This window comes from Rhinolophus ferrumequinum, chromosome 3 (assembly GCF_004115265.2).
Source record: "Rhinolophus ferrumequinum isolate MPI-CBG mRhiFer1 chromosome 3, mRhiFer1_v1.p, whole genome shotgun sequence".
In the NCBI taxonomy this organism is placed as follows: Eukaryota; Metazoa; Chordata; class Mammalia; order Chiroptera; family Rhinolophidae; genus Rhinolophus; species Rhinolophus ferrumequinum.
Genome location: NC_046286.1, coordinates 51,498,739 through 51,521,915, shown reverse-complemented (window position 1 = coordinate 51,521,915; position 23,177 = coordinate 51,498,739). Strand labels below are relative to the sequence as shown.

At 34.5% G+C, this 23,177-nt stretch overlaps 1 protein-coding gene and 1 long non-coding RNA gene across 4 annotated transcripts in view; one reads left to right on the top strand and one right to left on the bottom strand.

The window, feature by feature from the left end:
* LOC117020376 (uncharacterized) overlaps nt 1–23,177 on the top strand; it is a 282,171-nt gene that overhangs the window by 126,333 nt on the left and 132,661 nt on the right. The gene's annotated exons all lie outside the window — the stretch shown is intronic.
* The window catches only part of FUT9 (fucosyltransferase 9), a 165,415-nt gene continuing 150,894 nt past the window's right edge, over nt 8,657–23,177 (bottom strand). For 2 of the 3 annotated variants that reach the window (XM_033102815.1, XM_033102816.1), the window contains exons 4-5: nt 20,377–20,731; nt 8,657–13,393 (exon numbers count right to left, since the gene is read on the bottom strand). In XM_033102815.1, coding sequence (XP_032958706.1) covers nt 12,306–13,385 — 1,080 coding nt within the window. In that variant the 5' untranslated portion in view covers nt 13,386–13,393; nt 20,377–20,731 and the 3' untranslated portion in view covers nt 8,657–12,305. The remainder of the gene's footprint in view (nt 13,394–20,376; nt 20,732–23,177) is intronic. The other variant, XM_033102817.1, reaches the window with a different exon arrangement.

Genomic DNA, 23,177 nt, shown 5'->3' with positions numbered 1-23,177 from the left:
AGACTTTAAAAAAGTTATTGCTTCAGTCCAGGTAAGAAATGTTGACTACTTATTGAATAAATGGGGCAATGCCAGTAAACTAGAAGAACTGGGACATATTTAAGAGATATTGCAGTCAGGTGAATATGGGGAAATGGAAGAGAAGAAATCAAGATTGATTTCTAAATTTTGACTTTGGCAACATAATTTGTAATAGTGCCATTAAGTGACTAAAAAAATTAGACGATAAATGGTTATTGAAATCCCCTCACATTTGGCTATCCAATGAAATAGGTCTACAGGGAATTAGATGATAGTAGGCATTTGGAAATTCAAGGCTTATGGCTGTACAGAGAAGCTCATATTGGATATACACACTTGGGTCCTGAGCCTAGGGATAATTGTTGAGTCTGTGGGCCTGAATAAAAATAATCAGGAGAATATGTAGAGTAGAAGAGAACTGAGGATATAAGTTGAGGCATCTTCGAATCTGAGATCAAGATAGAATGAAGAGAGTTGGATAGATTCTCCTACCCACCGCCACAAGCCTAAATCGTTAATAGATCTTATCGTACCCCCAAGTCCATTAAAATAACACAAGAGTAAAGAAACAAGCTAGTATACAAGAGTTTACATATGCACACTGTCATTTTTTGATTTGGTACTTGTAATAAATGTATAATCTCTAAAATAGATGTATTTAGTTTTTAAAGTTTAATTCAACATATACAGGGAATCTAGATTTGCATGTGGTGAAAATGAATGTTCTCGAGTGAATGATTTTGAATGTAAGCATTATAAATAACCATCACTATTTTCCACATTTAAATTGAATTCTTTTATTTTAAATATTCACAGTACAGGAATTCATTAGGCCTGAATAGAACATCATTATTTACACATCAAAGGAATAACTCCAGTGGTAAATCAGTGAAGTACTTACACTGAATATAGGAAATATGATTAAAGAAAGAGATTTCTTCTTACACATATAGGTTCAAATCCTTTACACATTTATATCTGCCTTGGGATCTTAGCACAGATTGCTGAAGTCACTATTCATTGTTGAACAAAAGTTTACAAAATTAATACTATAGCAATCATACCATATACTTATAAGCCAAGAAAGACATCAATGGGCAGGAATCCACATTGCAATGACATTTTTAAGGGAAGGAAATTTCAATTTCAAATAATGTCTCCAATTTAATTGGTGGAAAACGCAAGTTTTCCAAATAGCTGAATGTACAGATTCCCTCTGGCATTTTGCCTTCATGGCTTATTAAAATGTTTGCTTAGCTGCCATAACGTGTTATGTTATTTACAGGTTGAAGCAATGAAGGGAACAATATGGTAGCAAACTAAGAGCCTGATCAATGCTTGCTGAACACCATAGAATACTAATCCTGCTCGGTGAAGTTGGCCTCTACACCGCCAGAACTGATTACTCATTATTTGGATTAATGCTTTAGTCCAGGATGTAGCAAGCTCAGTTGCATGATTTTCACTTGGAAAAGTAGCTAGAGTCAATTTTCTTACCATTATACTCACTTCACTGAAGCTGTTAAAATTAAACTTGAATGAACCAAACGTCTGTAAATAAATAAATACATAAATAAATGTATAAATAGGATTCCCACTGTTCTAATAACATAGCAATGAATTACCTTCCAACAGTGTAAATGCTTACATTGGTGTTTCAAGTCACCAAGCGCTATGTTCTAGCCTTACTCTAGTAGGATGAATGACTTATTCCATTGGGAGGGGGTAGGGGTGGTAGCCATTGGTCCACAATATTATCTGTTTGGAAATAAGCCCTTTCAAAAGCACAAGTATATTTTATGAAAAAGAACATAAAACAAAAACAAAGATTCACGTATAATACCTGTTCACAAAGACTACTGTAAATTATCAGCATGTAGAGGCTTGGTCTCTATAGCCAAAATTCATATTTTTTATACAATCTTTTTTTTTTTTTCTTAATTATCTAAGGTACTGAGAAAAGATTGGGTTTACCTTTTTTTTTTTCTTTCTCTCTCTACAAATTACACTGATTAGCTGTCCACACTGCCTGGATGTTTTACGTTATTGCCTAATTTAGTGTTGTGCGGAACTGGCTTCAATTCGTCCCCCCCACTCCCCTTCTCTCCCTCCCCTCCCAGGCAGTTGTACTGATTTTGGCAATGTAAAAAAACCCATCATTTTTGATTGTAGAAAAAGCTGCCAGAATATTGTGTTCATAGTATGAAACTGGTTAAGATGATTTTCTTTCACATTTTCATGCTTTATAATAGTAAGTTGCTATATAGTAAATTGTATCATTTACTAACAAATGATTTTATTGGTTTTACTTTATTGCCAACAACAAACACCAAGAAAAAAATTGGGGGGCGATATTTACCACCATATGCTATAACATTAGAAAAAAAGCAAAGCAGCATTGTCTACTGGCTCATTAGCACTAAGAATAACATTTTCACTTTACTAAAGTTCAAAAAGGACTTTTGAAAGGACATGAATCATGCACATGGATTGAGACGTGCCTTTGTGTGAGTTGGCAGTGTAAATTTCCCCAAAGTTTCATGATTCACAGCATGCATTTTTTTCACTTAATGTAACACAATCATAATATCACCATATAATATCTAATACATCTTATTTCAAACATGCACTGGCTACTAAAATAAGGTTTTAAAGAAAAGCTGATGTTTGATATAAAATAATCATGTTTTTTCAAGTGTGGAAAAATACTCTACAAAAAAATAAGTAGAAAAGTGATTGATTTCTGATTAATGTGTGATTTTATCTATAAAAATTCAGATGACTAATTAGTGTGCTTACAACAACCCTATGGGTTTGCATCACAATAATAACACATACAGAAAGTTAATAGCATTAAACAACTATTAGTACAATGTAATTAAACCCTATCAGAAATAACATGAACCTATAAACTGTACATTTGGCATGTAGGTTTCAGGGTGTTTTTAAGACTCTGCTTAAATATGACAATACAATAGTGCAAAATCACATTACATTAATAAAACATACAATTACCATCTAAAATAGTTCATGGATTACTGACCCTTACAATTCACATATTGACTAGAATTGGCACATTTTGTTTCAACATGGTAAGTTTTGATCTTCCTTAGGTGAGTGGTCATCATTTTATTCAAAGTTATACTTGAACTAGATAAAAAAGGTATAGGCATATATGTGTCTGTATGTGTGTTCTTGAGGAAATAAGATTAGAGGAAGCATGTAAAGACCCCACTCTTCATTTGCAAAATTTCATTGTAGCGTTCTTCTTTAGTAACCCTTTAATTAGAGAGCTCCTAAAGAAATTGCCTGATAATTTCTTCCCCTCCTTTCTTATGGCTCCCAGAGCAGTAACATAGTCACATGGAAAAGAAGGAAAAATCTGTAAGAATATATGGCAGTCATGCCCTATGCCAGGCTAATTAAACCAGTATATCTAATCAACAAATCAAGATTTATTAAGAGCTTCTCAGGTGATTCTAATGTCAAGTCCACCACAGTCCACTGACAGATGAGGGATCTGTGGCTCAGAAAAGTTAGTGAGTTATACAATAAATTGTGCAGATTGGAATTTGGGTTCTGAGTCTTAGTTTATTGCTCATTTTCCTGTTTCTAGTCACCACTTTTTTCTCTAGCTTTGTGGGCTTGACCCTACCTTCAGACTTGCTAGCTCTTTACTTTTTCGCTTTATAAACCTCTATGATGCACATGTGTTGTTTTGGATTCACAATAAACCACATTATTCCAATGAAGATGATTAATCTCAATAATTTCATTCAAATAATTTTGACCAGTTGCATTTCCTCCAGCAAACATTACTTCTTACCTTTGTCTTATACTTGATTTATGGAAATGTTATTGTTATATTGTCACAATTATTCCACTAACCCTGACTCCTACAAAACCCTACCCTTAAAAAAGAGAAAATGAGAAAAGAAGAAACAAAAGCACATGAATAAAAATACTATTTTTGATGGCTGTCATCATGCTGGTAGCTCCAGAGATTTAAATTTTTATTTAAGAGTAAAAAAGGATGTCATTATTTCCACTATTTTTTCTGTGTGCATTTCCAGTGTCACAAAGCTTGTCAATCTTTAGAGCAGGAGCTCTTATTGATTTGAATGTAGAACATCTACAAGCTGAACGTTTTTCTGTTTTCCTTTGTAAGTTAACTCCTGGTCTCAAGTAGGACAGTCTTTGTCCTTTGATTCATTATTTTGAAGTAATATACAAAATACTTGAGTTAGGTCATCTATGTTCTAAAAAGTAGACTGCTCCCAGTTTTACATAGACAACCAGATATTTTCAGTTTGTTAAAGGGCTCTTAAAGAAGAAAAACAGTATGTGGAAGGCCTGATCTCATTACAGTCCCTGGAGACACTTATCCTCCTAGATGATAGTGAGCTCTCTTCTGGCAATCTGGCCATGGATGAGGATGGTATCTTCAGGATTATCTCATCTAAGGGACTGATGCTGGCTAATGAGGCCTACCCACGATCTGGGCATGCACTCTGATTGCTGGCACATATTTCTTGCATAATGAGTAGCACTAGGTGGTTAATTTAGTCTGGATACCATTTCTGCCGAGACTGCTTTTCTATCTCCTACACCCTCATTAATCAAAATGGAATGCAGCCATGTGTATAAAGAGTACTGCAGTTAACATCTCTCTCTGTAGAAGTCACTCTTAACATTTTCCAGATAAAACATTTTTTTCACAACGAAATTCCAGCAAGCTCAAATTTAACATAGTTTACATATATACAAATAATTCAATAATTTGGATGCTAGAGAACTCAGAAAAATAATTCAATCTTTGAAATTTTCTAATGGTGTATCTGAAGTAAACATTTCTAATGTTCTTTAAAGCAAGATAAGTAAGAGCTACTTAAAATTACTATTTTTTTTGTCTTATTACAGTATAATTTAGAACTTGTGCACATGAATAGTTGAGATTATTCGTGTCGAAATTCTGTTTATTATGCAATTAGCAATTAGAGTAGTCTTAATCACAGTCTGGCTAAGAATTATTTTATTTCTGCACCACTAAGCAGTTATATTCCTATTTATTGAATTTATGCCCTAACATTTAAAAAGTAACTTTCAGTATTTTTTTTAAATTAGGAAAAGTAGGTGGAGATTTAATTCTGTTTTTTTTTTTAACTTATATTGTTAATTAGCTGTGGGGTAAGCTCATGGACCAGCTGAAGTGATAGATTGAGTCAAGTTGTTGAATATTTCTTGGCCTCTTTCCTTACTAGAAAATGATCTCAGACTCTTCTTGCCATTGCATTCTGTGATGTGATCTATACCGATGGATAATAGGCTAAATTGATTGTTAGTTTACTGATTGATCATACCAGTGAGGAAAAATTAGGCCTGCTTGGGTTCCTATTATTTTAAGAAAAGGTGTATGTGTTAAGTAACGTAAATAATGCCTATGCAGTACCCTGCCAGAACCCAATACTCTTTCCATTAGTAATTACAGAAGACGTAAAATCATGCTTCCGCACTATATTTGTTTCTCTTCTGAAGATTATTCCTTTGGATTGTTTAAATTTGCAATGATTCTTATAAGCTGTCTGCTTAATGCTTACAGAGTTTTAGGATTGAAATTGTGGAAATGGTTTTGGATTCCTCACCATGATATTCATTATAATAAATGATACTAATTAAACACATTATCTAGTTACTTAAAGGCCATTTCATTTGTCCTCACAAAAAACATTGCAGGAAAATGCTACTTCCACTTTACAGACGCAAAAATCTGAGGCTAAGAGAGGTCAAGTAACTTGCACACAGTGAGTGGCTGAGCTGGAACTCAATTCTAAATCTGTGGTCATCAAAAATCCATGTGCTACATCTTGTTGCTATATCCCAATTGCAAATTACTTGTCTACGCATCAGGCAAAGACTTTAGAACATGGAAAGAGGTCTCTTAAATACACATAGCGTGTAAGCAGATCACAGAAAAAAATATTATGGCTGTAAAATATCTTAGTAATTGGATAGTCCAGGCTTTTGCATTACAAAATGCAACCGTGAGGTTAGAACCTAAAAAGAGAATAAGAGATATTCTTTCAAGGTATGTAAACTTTTCTTTTCCTAGTAATTCCTCCAGGCTACGGATTGCTCATGTCTTTTGTAGAGACTGGCAGTTCCCAGAGGTGGCCCCACGTTAGTATCACCTGTGGAGTCTTTGCAACTGGGTCCCGTCTCAAACCACTTGGATTGGATATCTGGAGGTGGGGTTTGGGCATCTGCAATTTTGCTTCCACTCCAGGTGATTCAGATGTGCATCCAGGCTTGAGATATACTGCTATATATACATCACTCATAACTGAAAAGAAGATCTGGAGACTATAAATAACCTGATTCACCTCAAGAGATTAGTCAGTACTATGCTATGCAATTGTTAGACACAGAGAATGTCTTGCCTCTTGAAATAGAGGAATACTTTAGTGACATATTCAGGAAGCTTCCCGGTGAACTAAATAAAGGCCATAGCTCATATCAAATGAGCGATAGAATACTTTCCATTTAATAAGTGGCTAAGATATAGACCTCAATCCTGACAAAGATATCAGAATTATCTGGGGGGATTTTTAAAATATAGATTCCAGCAATTATCTCAGACCCAGAGAATCAGACGCTGTGTACTACGCAGTAGCCCTCTTCCAAATGATTCTTTATGCAGTCTATCCAGGAAGTCCCATACACTTGTATGGCCTTGAGAACTGCTGGCTTATGATGGTTCATAAACTATAGCACGGAGCAGGAAAACTTAGGAAATGCATTGGAAGCATTTTTGAGGTGTTATTTGACAAGATTCCAATTGTATGAGCAGGGCCCAGAAATTAGTATTGTTCAAAAACACCTCTGGTGATTTTAGGTCAAGAGATCCAGGAACCAGGCTTTTTAATAACACTGACAAAAGGAAGCTGATGTTGGAGAGTTTCTTTTAAATTTCTTTTAAAAAAATATTTCAAACTGAATCAAATGAATAAATGCATATTAACCATGAGTTTAAAAATAACTAAATCCCCTAGATGTATTCAATCTGGCTTACTTAAATGATGCTCCCTATTTTATTGTCATTTCATTGACTTTGTGTCTTCACCGCCTCCCTGAAATGTTTGTATCAATAAAAATCTTTAGATTGTTGTAATACAAAAATGGATAGTAAAGACAAATCTAAAATATTTAAAAATAACGCCCAATATTTTTTTTCTGCAGACAGTTAAGGTCTCAGCGAGTAGTGAGCACATGAATTGCAAAAGATTTAGGTGGAGAACTAAAGGGAGGAAGGCATTAAAAGAGGAAGTTTAGTTAATAGACCATTTTGCTGTATTCCAAGCACTGTATTCTTTCCACAGTATTATTTAAATTATTTTAAATATTAGTTTAAATAATGAGTTTTATGCTTCAAATACCTATTCAGAGATAAGAGGGAAATCTGTTTGGAGTATTTACCTCCCAAAATTATCTTGAGATGGTCACTGAAGTTTCATTTGCAAATACATGTATACATCGATTTAGATTTTTGATGAGAGAGTAATGCTAAAAGGAATCTTATAAACAACAAAGTACAGAGAGGTGCAGTGGCTTTCTGAAAATTACAGTATGTTGAGCTAATCACCCAGCCCACCATTATTCATATACCTGCTTTATCAGGCCATCTGCTGTTAACTGCTCTATATAATGCTTAGAACACGGATGCATTCAATATGAATTACTAAGAGGGAGTATACTTTGGGTAGTAGTGGATCTTGCCCATTTGTAAAATGCTACCAAATCTTTAGATGAGAAACATCCAGAAAAAAAAAAAGTATCATCTTAACTGATGGCTGTTTGTAAGACAAAGAGTGCAGTTAGGGAGAAAAGATACTAGTTTTCTCTCCATACATAGTTTGGTAATAAATCTGTGCCCTTCACAGTGCTTGCCATTTATGGTCTCCTTAAACACTAATTGTCTTTCCTATTAGAAACACTGGGTAAGTTAACATTTGAGTATGTTAATATGTTCCAAATCTTTTACAATCTGTCTTGAAATGTTATTCCTTTTGGGGTCCTAGAATGCAATGACTGGAAGCACATAAAATGCCTTTCTTTGCATTCAGGCAGCATAGTGATAAATGAAAAATATAAAATGTCATCTCTAATTAGTACTAATAAACTGGAACTGTTATCACACTTAAAAAAAATATTTTGCATGACCTCTAATGCAATTTATTAATTCCACATATATTTGTTGAGATCCTTCTCTGTGAGGCATGTGCTTATCTTTTAGATCCTGAAGTATTATATTTAATAGCTAGATTACAATTTGTTAAGAAGTTCCCCTAAATGAGATTAGAGTTCAAGGGAACTCAAAGATATATTTAAGCACAAAGTTATCATGTAAGGACCTACCGCGTTTCCCCGAAAATAAGACCTAGCCTGACAATCAGCTCTTATGCGTCTTTTGGAGCAAAAATTAATATAAGACCAGGTCTTATTTTACTATAATATAAAACTAGATATAATGTAATGTAATGTAATATAATAAAATAAAATACAATACAATATAATATAATACCGGGTCTTATATTAATTTTTGCACCAAAAGATGCATTAGAGCTGATTGTCTGGCTAGGTCTTATTTTCGGGGAAACACAGTAAATCTTGCTTTGGTAATATTAATTCGTGCAAGGACATTTTCTAGGTTAATACCTTAAAACTCATGGAATCTAGTTTGAAAATAGGCAAGCAAAATGATTTCAATAATTTTCTATTCTTTCCATATTTAACCTTCAATTGGAGGCAAGAATTTAAAGGCTCAGCAAATAATTCCTAAATATTCTACCACTTTATACCTCAAATGCTCTGAGCTTTCTAAGCTTTCACAACAGAAAACAGTTTTGCACATTCTAGGATTACCAGGACTTACGTAGTAAATATAAACGTTTTAAGCTGATATTCGTTTCCCACTAAGATAATTTTTTAGTTTCTACTTCATATTGTAAAATTTATGGTTGTCATAAAATATGACTGTCATGTCTTTTTTTTTCATGGTGTAATACTGCTGGGTATGGAAAATTCAGTATATATTCTTACTAATAAGGCCTATAATAAGTAATATTTATATATTCTTGCTAGTCAGGCCCACAATAATTAACATTTAAATCATCAGAACACTGACGGTAATTGATTTTTGATATTTTGAAAATAAAACTTTTTAAGTGGTCCATTCTCTTTTTATGTCTATAATTTATCTCTTGGCATACTTGTTTTTATAACCAGCAAGTTAATTTTGTCAAATCAATATCATTCACTGTGAGATATCCTTAAAAAGAATTGCAATCACAGAATTTATTAGAAGAGTGGCTGAGAACCATACACCATTTTGAGGGTTGCATTTCAATTAAAATGTTGTGAAATCCCATTTCCTTCCACTAAAGTTCAACTCCAACGATATTTAAACCAGAAAGAATGCTAATAAGTTTCTGTTTTGACTGTATATCAAAAGGCAAAGTGCTTCCCCATAGAGTGCATCATTCTATAGGTCCTAATAATAGCAATAAGGCATTCACATTTGTAGGAATTGTGGCATACTTTTATGATAAGTGAAAATATTATGAAAAAGAGCAGAAGATTAAGAGATATAGGCCCTTAACTTCTAACCTTGGCTATGTCACTAGCTGTGTGTGTGTGTGTGTGTGAGAGTGAACATATTTCTTGAATAAATATTATCTCCGGATCTAGTTAACTCATAAGTAGAATGAAGGATTGTTGTGTAAACATTGTTATAATTCCTTTCAGCCCAAAAAGTCACAGACCAATGGATCCAGAATGAAAGTTCAGTTGACTCATTTATTCTGGCACCTCAAATTCAGAAAACGTATTCTGGGACTTGGTAATGGGTTTTCAATGTACAGATGTGCCAGTTAGTCTCTCAGTATAATTGCCTTGGCTTGGATCATTTTATCAGCACGTGATTACAGTCACAGGCAAAGAAAGAACCCAGATTCATAGTAGACAATGGCGGCAATGCCCTCGGCCTCTCAGTTCTCTGAACCCACTATAGCAAAAGCAGGTTGTCATGACATGGAGTGCTTTTCTGCTTTTGAAGAGAAGAGGTACTTTCTAAACTTGTTAGCAATGCAACCTCTGATAGGCCAAAAAGATAACAAAGTAAATATAAATATATGAATATGACTATTTTAACATGACAAAATAAATGTGGGTAGAGACCTTTCCTTGTTTAGGAAGGCATCCACACAGACATACTCTTTCTTGAGTCTATGTGGTTAGAAGATGATATAGAGGGAATCTGCACTCGATCAAATGAATACACAAAGGTGGCAGTTCAGAAATGTTTGGAGAAATTTGCTATCTTATTCTCATCGCATCAGCTGTGATTCACGTCAACTCCACTGACAGTAGTATGTGCATAAACATGGACTCAAAGGAAGTTTTTCTGTTTCTCTCCACTTAATTGCATGCTTCTTCAAAGCAGTGAGAGTAGCTTGTTCATCTGTATCTCGGGCTAAGCCACTGTCCTACACAGCACAGCTGTTCAATCCCCGGTAAAGAAATGATCCTCCATCCAATGCACAAATCTTCCTGTCTTCAAATCCTAGTGCTTGAGAGAGTTCATTCCCTCACAGGGCAGTCTGGATTGTTGGACATATCACTTTCTCACTGAATTGAAATTTGCCTCTCTCTCTCTTATTTGATGTAGATGATTGTAAGTTAAGTTTTGCTGACGTTAACATGTAATAATAGAGCTATTAGCATAAGTCACAAGTAGACCTAAACCGATCTCATCAGAGCATCCCAATTCTTTTAATGGGTTTTTGGCCTGGATGGAATACACACATTACAGGTAGTTCTGTGGGCATGCTTTCCTTGAAGAGTCCTTAGCATCCCGTCTTTTCTTGCCTACTGTTCTCTGCTTATATCCAGCCCTTAACCTTATGGAGGAGAAATGCTGTATAGCAACTACAAGTTCAGGGATGAATTATCCAAAAACTGAATGTAATGACAAGCATATTTTTGTTCTGTAAAGCCCTGAGGGCCATGATCATATGTGCTATGATATAAATAATTACTAAAGCGGAACCTAAAACATCACTTCCAGTGAGTATTGCTAGGCTAGAACTGTCACTTCATTGAAACAAACAAAATCTTTCCCATGATGTTAAATGTCATTCATTTATTCATTCAACAAATATGTGTTGAAATCTTATAAATTCTCACTATTATGCTTCATATCTTATATTTAACACCTTGATGATAATTTTAGTTAGGTTCTTTTAAATGATAGGACAAACCTTTTCAAATATCATGTCTATTTATTCGACCATATGGTAAAATGAAACTTTTAACTATTGGGGCTAGAGAAAAACATATTTTAAATTGATGTTATTAAAAACTGCACATCAGTGTGCCATTTATAAATATGATTTATATCTATACATGTCCTTTCCTTTGTTATATGAGAAAATTATGTTTTATTATAATAATAAGTGTTATCAGATCAAAAAGGTAACAGTCTTAGATTTTCTTAAGTGTTATTAAGATTATTTCCTAGGTACTGAAAAACCCAACAAACTGGATATTTAAAAATACTTAAAAATTTTAACTTAAGATCATGAGAACAAGTGGTCGCATTTGCAAGTCAGCTTAATGAAAATAAACGAGAAGTCTAACAGCTTCCCGAATAGAACAGTTCTGCTTCACTATCTCTCTTATTCACTACATGAATAATTCTGCCTTCACAAATGTGGTAAAAAGGTAAAAAAACAGATCAAATAGAAAGTTACATACTGTTTTCAACTTCGAAGTCAAAGAGGTTAGAATTCAATTACAAATGCTTTCCAGTTGTTACATTATGCAAACTGGGAACTAGAGATTATATTTAGTGAAAATATTTCTTATTTTTAGATGTGCATCTTTATTTCCCAAATAGATTAAACAGATGATCAATGTAGAAACAACAATCGTATCACAAACTTACATTACAGACAACTTCAAAAATGTGAAAAAACAAGGTTTACAAATGATAGTGAAGAATAAATTATTTTTCAGTGCACATATTAGGTATATTCAGAATAATTCAAAACCAAATGGAGTGATCACTAATGCTGAACTCTTAAAAATCTCCATCAAATTATGTACGTTACCCGAGAGTGTGATAAAAATTGTAACACAAAAGCAGAATGTTGTCTCTCTTCTCATCCTTAAATTTTGGATGATATCTCATCAAAATAATTTGCCAAGTGTGCAAATGATGGTAAACTCTAATTCCAAAACCATTTCTCTAAATTACCAACGGATTTATATTCTTGATGCCTTTTCACATGATCACAAGCCAAGCATGCATGTGATTCCCAAAATCGTGGAAGATTTACTGTGAAATCTTTCCTCCAGTTAAAGTAACTAAGGTATAACTTATTGTTTTTGTCAACTTCCTTCAGATACTTTGCTAGCTCACTGGGAGAGTTATAATCTTCAACATGAATGAATGAATCTGCTGGAATATAATTTTCATAGTTTTCTCTAGATGGCCCCAGAACAACAGGTACAGAGCCAGCCAGAAAAGCATTGTAGAGCTTTTCTGTGATGTAATCTTTGTGGATTGAGTTTTCAAAGGAAAGATAAAATTTGCAAGTAGATATGGTAGGAATCAAATTTTTATCATTCACATACTCTCCAAATGCTTGCCCATAGGTATGAATTTCAATGCTTTTGCTTAGCTCATTGTAATACTTAACCCTGGCATGCTCAGGGTTCCAGTTACTTACAACCCAGCACACTAACTTCTCTTTGCTTGGCACTTCAAACACAAAGGGATTTGTGCTCACCGTCAAGAAGCCATAAGGCACTTGGATATCTGAGTCACGGCGATAAGTCAGAGTCAGGTTGAACAGGTGCTCAATGCCATCCTTTTGGGGAGTGTGAGTTGGTGATTCCAAATTCATCCAAATCCATTTCTGAAAGGGTGGCCTAGCCTGCTGAGGTAAATTAGTCAGATCCCAACTGATGTCTCGGTGATGGATCAGAACGGCGTGAGATTTGTTGTACAGAGATCGGTCTGTTGTGAGATGGCATCCTTGGATGTTGAACATTGCTTGGCAGGAGGTAAGGTCAAAGGTCTGCCCGAATGGCCACACCCAAATCAGAATAGTAGTTTCATTAAAATAATCAGTTTTGGTGGTGAAGAAATTTTTCATTTTTAGCATTGAGCTGGTTGACTCCATTGGACTGAAGATCCAGCTGTTGGTAGGCTTGATGTAAATGAGAAGACATGCCATGAAGCAGCCCAGGATAATGCAGACAATTAAAAATGGGCGGAGAATTCCTTTGGATGCTGATGTCATAATTTTTTCTGTGATACAGAAAGAGAAAGATAGAGGGATGAAGAATTAACCATAAATGTAATTTGAGATAAACAGGTAGTACATCCTAAAATACAACTGATCACAAAATCAACTCAATTTTCCTTTTCAATGATATCAAACCATTGAAAGAAACAGAGCTTTTGCTTTAGCTAAGAAATTGCTTTTCAGAGGAAGTTAACCCTAAAAGATACAACTGAGTCGAAATTTGCTGTACATGTACGGCATATCTTCAGCTGAGTTACAGTTGTTTTTTTTGTTGTTGTTTTTTTAAAATGCCATCCTTATTTGTTATGTTTTTTTTTTGCTTGTGGAAAACTGCACAACAAAGACTGTCATCACCAATGCTATGACTGAAAGTTTTAGTATTTTGAAATCATATCAGAATTGTGAACATTTCCCAGTAGACATAATCACTTATTTACTAGTAGACTGTTTGACATTGTAATGTAATTTTGCAGTTCAGATGAAAGTCAATGAAAAAGCAAAATTTTTTTAAAAGAAAAGTTATGTTTTTGATGTTTGTTATAAGATCGTCTTCACTTTTAAAAATACATCAGGATTGTATTCTTGTAAAACACAGCAACTCTTGATGAGAGATCTGGTTTTGTTTTGTTTTTTAGTAAGAGATCGATAAAACAAGGTGATAAATTAAAACTCCTCATTATTTTATTTTTTAATTTTTATTTTTTCTTATAATTTTCTTTGTTTACATTTAATAATCTGTTAGCATACTCAATACATACTAGGATGTGATAAGCAAATGTTCTATCGGAATTAGAACAAAATCCTCACTTATGTGCTATTTGAATTATATTTCATAGAGAAAAATATTGATCTTGTGAATCTTAGTAGAGTGTGTCGTGGCGTGGAATTAAATCCTGGTCTTTCATAGAAGGTGAAAGCATTCACACGACCCTAAGTTAGGAAGAGAGAAATACTGACAAACTCCTTTGCCTGGGTAGAGTCTGATACACAGCTGCACCTAACTTCAGGTTAGCTATATCTTTCATAAGAGGAAAGGGGCAGTCAGCCCGGCAGGTCTTGGGGCTGACATCCTTTCGTGGGGTTTGGTCTGTTTGAAGCTGATGTTATCTCTGGACTCTGGACTTGGCCTCGTCCATCAAGGCCTGGGACTACACATCACCACTAAATATTGCAAGGGAGTTGTAAATTGCATTACAGAGTCCACGTGCCTCAGGATTAAGAAATTGCTCTTTTCTGGTTAGGATATTGTTAATTAATGAGGTATGGGTAGCCTTGACAAAGGGAACAGAGTTCTTTAGTTAATCAGTGAGGAGAGAGACAAGGAAAAAAACAGATGAATATCAGGATGGATCAAACTGAAAAAAAAACTTAAGTCTAATTACAGGTGGCTAGATAGCGAACTTTGCAGTGCAGTAAACTGCAAACTAGTCTAATTATGTAATTGATTTACCAAATTTCACCCTTACAGAGTGCAGCTAAAAAGGATCAGTCTAGGCTTTTTAATTTTTTATATAAGTATTTTATATAAGTATTTAATTTTTATATATAAGTATCTTCAGTTCCATCCAGTTGTTGCAAATGGCACTATCTTTCCTTATGGCAGAATAGTATTCCATTGTGTATATATATCACATATTCTTTATCCATTCATCTGTCGAAGGACACCTTGGTTGTTTCCATGTCTTGGCCACTGTAAATAAAGCTGCAATGAATATCGCAGCACATATATCTTTATGGATAAATATTTTCAGATTTCTTGGATAGATATCCAGGTGAGGGATTGCTGGGTCATGTGGTAATTCTATTCTTAATTTTTTGAGGAACCTCCACACTGCCTTCCATAGCGGCTGCACCTATCTGCATTCCCACCAACAGTGTATGAGGGTTACTTTTTCTCCACAGCATCTCTAGAACTTGTTATTATTTGTCTAGTTGATGATAGCCATTCTAACTGGTATGAGATGATATCTCATTGTGGTTTTTATTTGCATTTCTCTTATGATTTAAGGATGTTGAGCATCTTTTCATATGTCTATTGGCCATCTGTATGTCCTCATTGGACAGTGTCTAGTGAGATCCTCTGCTCATTTTTTAATTGGATTGTTTGATTTTGTTGTTGTTGAGTTGTATAAGTTCCTTACATATTTTGGATATTAGCTCCTTATCAGAGATGTTGTTTGCAAAAGTCTTACCCACTTCATTTCATTGACTCTGTTTTGTTGATAGTTTCTTTTGCAGCTCAGAAGCTTTTTAGTTTGATATATTCCCATTTATTTATTTAACTTTTAGTTTCCTTGCCTTTGAGCTCAAATTCATAAAATTGTCTTTTAACTCAAGGTCCATAAGTTTAGCACCTATGTTTTCTTCTATGTAGTTTATTGTTTCAGGTCTTATGTCTAGGTCTTTGATCCATTTTGAGTTAATTTTGGTACACGGTGACAGATAGCAGTCTAGTTTCATTCTTTTACACGTGGCTTTCCAATTCTCCCAGCACCATTTATTGAAGAGACTGTCTTTTCTCCATTATATGTTTTTGGCTCCTTTGTCAAAAATTGTCCATATTTATGTGGGTTTATTTCTGGGTTTTCAATTCTATTCCATTGCTCTGGCTACCAATACCATATTGTTTTGATTATTGCTGCTCTGTAATATAAGCTGAAGTCAGGGAATGTGATACCTCCAGCGTTATTCTTTTTTCTTAGTATTGCTTTGGTTATTCGAGGTCTTCTGTGGTTCCACAGACTGGCGCAGCCACTGTGTAAGGCAGTGTGGAGGTTCCTCAAAAAATTAACAATAGAATTACCATATGACCCAGCAATCCCTCTCCTCGGCATCTACCAAAAAAATCTGAAAACATTTATCCGTAAAGATATATGTGCTCCGATGTTCACTGCAGCTTTATTTATAGTGCCCAAGACAGGGAAACAACCAAAATGTCTTTTGATAGATGACTGGATAAAGAAGATGTGGTATATCTACACACTGGAATACTACTCTGCCATAAGAAAAGAGGAAATAATGTCATTTGCAACAACATGGATGGACCTTGAGATTATTATGCTAAGTGTAATAAGTCAGACAGAAAAAGTTGAGAACCATATGTTTTCACTGATATGTGGTATAGAAAGCTGAAAGCAACAAAAGAACAAGTCAAACAAATAAAGTAACAAAAACTCATAGACACAGACAATAGTTTAGTGGTTACCAGAGGGTAAGGGGGGGGAGGGGTGGTAGATTAGAGTAAACGGGATCAAATATATGGTGATGGAAGGAGAACTGACTCTGGGTGGTGAACACACAGTGTAAGATATAGATGATGTATTACAGAATTGTACACCTGAAACCTATGTAACTCTACTAACCATTCCCCCCAATAAACTTTAAGTAAAAATTAATAATAATAATATAAGTATCTACAAAAATACAAGTATGACATTTATACCTCCTTATAAGTACCAACACAAAGATAAAATAAGTAATATGTTCGCAAAACTGCCTCAATCAAAATCTTCCTGATCCTCTGTCACTCATTATTCTTACCAAAATAATATGCGCTATTAATTTCTGATTCATTAAAGTGTTTTAAAATGTTGATCAAAACTAGTTTGGAAATATTAGATGTTTCCTTCTAGAAAAAGGGAAAAATTGTCCAACATTTTATTACCTAAATTTATGTGAGTATTTAAAAAAATCATTTTTATGTTATGTAGTTTTTTGTAAAATATATGAGATTCTCTATGTAGTAAAGCTTGATTTTGTGAGTCCAAAGATTCTGGACATTGTATTCTGAACATACTCCTAGAGCAGAATTATTAGAATTAAAGACTAAGGCTTACTGTCAAAGTTAGTTTCACTCCTGTACAATCAATAACAAAAGGAAAACAAAAAAGTACATACTGTATATGTCCAGGAAGTATTAATTAACCACTGAGCTACAAAGAAAATGAAGAAGGAATATGATGGAAATCTCAACTATTTAGAACTAAATGACATTGATGGTACTGCATGTCAATTTTGTCGTATGTGGTTGAATGGTACTTAGAAGGAAATTTAGAGGTTTGTAGTTTGGGGGAAATTAATTAACAAACTGGTCAACACAAGAAGTTGGACAACAGACAATGGTACTAAACTAAAGAAATAAGAAGTAAGGAATTAAGGTATAGTTAGAAATCATTGATATAGACAGCAGAAATTTGAGATGATTAATGTCATATATAACTATGTGAGGTGATGGATGTTTATCTAAAATTATTGTGGTAACCATTTCCTAATACACATATCAAATTATTATATGGTACACCGTAAATAACACAGTGTTGTATGTCAATTATAATTTGATAATACTGGAAAAAAATACTAAGATAAACCTCAGGCAAAGAAAATTAAGAAAATAAATTCAAATTAAATATCAAAAAAGAGTAAATATATATTGATTAAACATAGAAAAAGCTAGAAATTACTTTTGAGTAATTTTACAGAAATAAATTTGAAAAAGTGATGAAATAAATTATGGTATTTCTGCACAAATAGAAAAATGCCAAATTTGTATCAGAAACTGTGATTATACAAATAGCAGTTAAAGAAATTGTATTCATAAATGATAACTAAAAACAAACACTAGACCTAGATTAGTTTGCAGGAGTAACATCAACAATTCAGTAAATACAGAACACTACTGTCACTTAAAAATATCATTCTAGAAAACAAAAATAAGTAAAAGAGCTTAACTCATTATATGAAGCCAATTATTATTTTGTTACCAAAAGAAGATTTTTTTAAGTAGATTTGAAAAGTTAAAAAAAAATTGTGTTTCACTTATGAACACAGATGCAAAGATATAAAATTGCAGCAATAAAGAATGTTGAAAATACATCATGATGCAATTCAAGAGTAGGTTTATGCAAGTTTAATTACATTCGATCCTACTTCACACATTTAACTAGTCAGATAACCTCAGTTCTTTCTGGACCCTGGGATCTACAGACTGAGAAAACTTACTGGAAGGATTTTGTTTTTTAATGGAGTAATATTAACCTTTATTATATATAAATTGACTAAGCACTGCAGTGTTGGTTTGTTTGCTTTTTCCCTTTGAGAGCTATGTTTAATTGTTTCCAGGAGTGTTGTCATTGAAAGTTTCACTATCTCCTTTTGAGTTGAAATGCAATGGCAAAAACATTCTAAATAATTTATGTTAATTCAGTATAATCAGGTTACAACTTTAATAGCTACCAGTTAACAAATGCTCACTCTCAATTATGATGTCTGACAATTAAGTTTGAGAACTCATCCTAGAAAAAGTGCTACATACCTCATTGCTGAATATATATCACTAGGGTCACCTTCGAAGTACTCCCCTTGGGAAGCTATGCACCATCGCCAGCGCCTAGTCCACACTTCAAAGCAATTTTGGAACTCTTTTTCTGGAATGGCCATCAGAGCTGTTGTCATATTACACTTGATGTCCTGAAGGTCATCAAAATGTCTTCCTTTCAATATTTCCTTTATCTTCGGGTAAAGAATGATGTCATTGGGGGCCGCCAGGTCAGGTGAATAGGGAGGGTGTTCCAATACAGTTATTTGTTTACTGGCTAAAAACTCCCTCCCAGACAGTGTCATGTGAGCTGGTGCATTGTCGTGATGCAAGAGCCATGAATTTTTAGTGAAAAGTTTAGGTCATCTTTTTCACACAGCCTTTTCAGCACTTCCAAATAGTAAATTTAGTTAGCTGTTTGTCCAGTTGGTACAAATTCATAATGGATAATCCCTCTGATATAAAAAAAAGTTAGCAACATCGTTTTGACTCTTGATTTGGACTGACAGAACTTTTTTGGTTGTGGAGAATTGGCTGACTTCCATTGTGCACTTTGACGCTTTGTTTCAGGGTTGTATTGGTACACCCATGTTTCATCACCAGTGATAACATGGCCCAAAACATCATCTTGCCACTATAAAAGGTCTTGGCAAACTTCGAATCTCCTTTGCTTTTGTTCATCAGTGAGGTCTTTTGGGACCATTTTTTGCACAACCTTCCTCATGCCAAGATTTTCAGTTAAGATTTTTCTATTTCTCTATTGATACCTACTTGGTCTGCTATGCTTCTCATAGTCAGCTGATGATTCTGACACAGAATTTGACGAGCTTTTGCAATATTTTCATCAGTTCTGCTCGTTACTGGCTGCTCTGACCTCTCTTCATCAGTAATGTGTTCTCTCCCCTCAGAAAAATGTTTAATCCATGTGTACACTGCTATTTTCTTCATGGCAGTGTCCCCAAAAACTTGGACTAACATGTTCCTGATTTCACTTCCACTCTTGCCAAGTTTAACAAGAAATTTAGTGTTTGTTCATTGCTCTAATTCAGAGATTCTCGCAATGGCACACAAAAACACACAACAACAATGAACGCCACTCAGCAAGACACTGCCACACATCGACAGGAGCACAGCTGTGAGACACTGATATACCAAGGTTATGAAACCTTACTGAGCTGTTTGTCCAGTGCTGCCAATGTAAGCGCATGGTGGCAAGTTCGCGAACTTAATTGTCAGAACTCGTAGGCCTTGTGCCAAACACTTTGTACACATCATTTCTTTTAATTCTCCTGGAGCCATTATCACGGAAATCTTTTATCACCTCTTCTTTACAGATGAGGAAATTGAGGGCCAGAGATATAAGTGACTAGCTTACCCATTAAGTTATGCTCTCTCTTACCTTCTACAATCTTCTTTAAACAAATAATACAAACATCAATAATTTGTCGAGGTGCATTTGGTACCTCAAGTTCTATTGTCTTGATTTTCCTGGTCTGTACCCTTTTCTTTATAATAATGGACTATTTATCCGTGAGTTAAACTTAGATCAATTTTCCTTAACAAGAAAAATATTTAACACTTATGTGGTGCTTATTAGTGCCAAACATTGACCTGAGTACTTTATATTAACATATATAATGTATGTACATATATAGTAAGCACATATATTACCTTATTATATTCCTGCTTTATTGATGAAGAATCTGGAGCCCAAAATGGTTAAGTATCTTGCCCAAGATCACATAGTTAGTAAGTTACAGAGCACGCTTTCAAACAGGCCATCTGGCTCCAGAGTCTGAGCACTTGACAACTATATTTCATGTTCACTGATTCCTGAGGTTGCAGCCACGTAATGCAGTCATCTTGGAGATGGCAGAATGTAGGCTCCGTGAAGGGCTTTGTTTCTTCACTGCTGTATCCTCATCACCAAAATATAGTAGGTGCTTAATAAATACTGTATATGTTGCACGGATAAATGGGTGGATTGTTGACTCCCAATTATGTTCAAGGTAAAAATGCTTGGTAACTAAACAAAAATGAACCAATTGTGAATTAATTAATATATACTTAGTTACTTTCTCTGTGCATTTAACATATATCCTTTTATGGAATAACTACCGTCAAAATTGACATACACATATTCCTACCACCAGATGAGCACAATCTCCCAGTTTTCCCTCTCTGTCAAGTTTCAAGCTTGGCATCTATCTAGGACATTTTAGTCCCATGACTCTTTTTTGGCCTAATGAGGAAGAATTGGTCACTAGGCTGAAACAATGTTCCTTCCACTGTGTGCCTTTCAGTGTCCCCGCTTCCTGTACATTTTGTATTACTTGAGGTTCTTCTTGTTAACTCTCTGCACACCCTCTCGCCTCAACTTTTTATTGCTGTCAGAGTCAATTATCAAACAGTAGGGGCAGTTACTCAGAACTTCTCTTTTGTACATAAACTGTCAGAAAAGTTTGATTCTTGAATCCAAATTGACATTCCCTTGACAGGAACCTTTTCACCTATTTCTCATAACTAAAATTCAGTTGGATACCCAATAAATCTTGAACTGTTCATCTATAGAACCTATTTTTAAAACACCCAGATTAGTGTGACTATTGTTCTCGTTAGAGACAGCAATAAATATATAGCTCAAAGCAAATTGCAACAGTAAATAATATAATTCTTTTCAATTATTTTTAATAGTTTAAAGTACTAGAAAATAGTGTAAGTTAAAGACTTTAGCATCAAAAATAACAGACTCTTTAGCAAAAGTACTTACTACTTGACAAGACTTGGTATGCATATGATCCTGTTTTCCATTAAGAGATGACCTTCAGTCATACTTTGAGAATGTTCTACTGAGTATTAAAGAATAGAAGAGAGCTTGGGATTCTCAAACCATAAATATACATCAAGGTATTAGGGAGAGAAATCTGAAGCAAAGGAGAACAGAAGGCTTCTTTAAGGAATGGTAATTCTACTTTAAGGTGTGTGTGTGTGTGTGTGTGTGTGTGTGTGTGTGTGTGTGTGTGAGTTTTGAATTCTTATTTTAAATTGAAACAAAACAAAACAGTGTGTACTACAGAACATAGTTCAATACCTGCCTAAAACTGTAAGATGGAACAGGACAGTTGGGCTTCTAACAAGCCACTGGGGACTTTATTCCTAGATTACAGCCGCCACCTACCTGTCAGTCTCACTCTAGCAGACATGTGGGTTTGGAAGAGATTTTCCCTTTGCCCTTAGGAGTTCTTGGGTGAACGTGTTTGACAATCGCTGTGTGGTACACTTATTCTCTATTGTGCACAATCAAACCATTGCTGATAAGGTGAGAGTTTTTATCCTTGGTAAAAATGTGTGAAGGTCATAGACCATTTGAATAGAACTTTGGGTCCACGTGGTTCCTCAGATCAACTCAGACCAAACCCAAAGACCAGAGATGAATCATTGACAAATAGGTAGGTGGATTAAAGTTCAAAATTGTTAAAAAAAAAAAAAAAAAAGAAAAGGTTGCCATATATAGTTACACTGCAACTTCTTCCCTGTTAAATAAAATAAAATTTATAAAGTGCTTCTGATAGTGCCTGGACCACAGAATGCACTATGAAAGTGTTTGTAATTATGTTATTGTTCTTTGTTAAAGAGTGAAAAATCAGAGCTCTCATCTTAGCTGAAACTCTTTTGGAATAATAGATCCCTTCTGATTTCTATGCAATTTATTACCATTTCTAACCACACACACACACACACACACACACACAAAATCCCTTTTAAGTATGAAACATAATTCATTAAAAATCTTTGGATAAAATACATTATAAAAAAACTTAATGAATATAAGCAGGGTCTTTGAATAGTACCGTGTTTCCCCGAAAATAAGACCTAGCCGGACAAGCAGCTCTAATGCGTCTATTGGAGCAAAAATTAATATAAGACCTGGTATTATATTATATTATATTATATTACATTATATTATATTACATTATATTATAGACCCAGTCTTATATTATAGTAAAATAAGACCGAGTCTTATGTTAATTTTTGCTCCAAAAGATGCATTAGAGCTGATTATCCAGCTAGGTCTTATTTTCGGGGAAATATGGTATATGGAATCAGCCTTTTTGTAAACAGTTATTCTATAAGCATATTCTATTAGGTTGGTGCAAAAGTAGTTGTGGCTTTTGCAATTATTTTTAACTTTTTAAACTGCAATTACTTTTGCACCAACCTAATACTTAAAGGATTCAATAGCAGATGTTGTTGGTTTTCACTGCTTGGCAATCATTCTCCCTCCTTCTGATAATAGTACCCCAATTTCCTACTGGGTTACTACATCACTTCTCCTGCGTGCATTCTTTGGGACTGCAGAGAATGCCGTCTCCCCCTTTTCTACCCAGTGCTGAGCAGGGGAACCAGGTCATTCAAACTTCCTCTGGGACTTTGAAACTTGAGTGGAAGAGCCAGGAGGGGAACATGTTTGG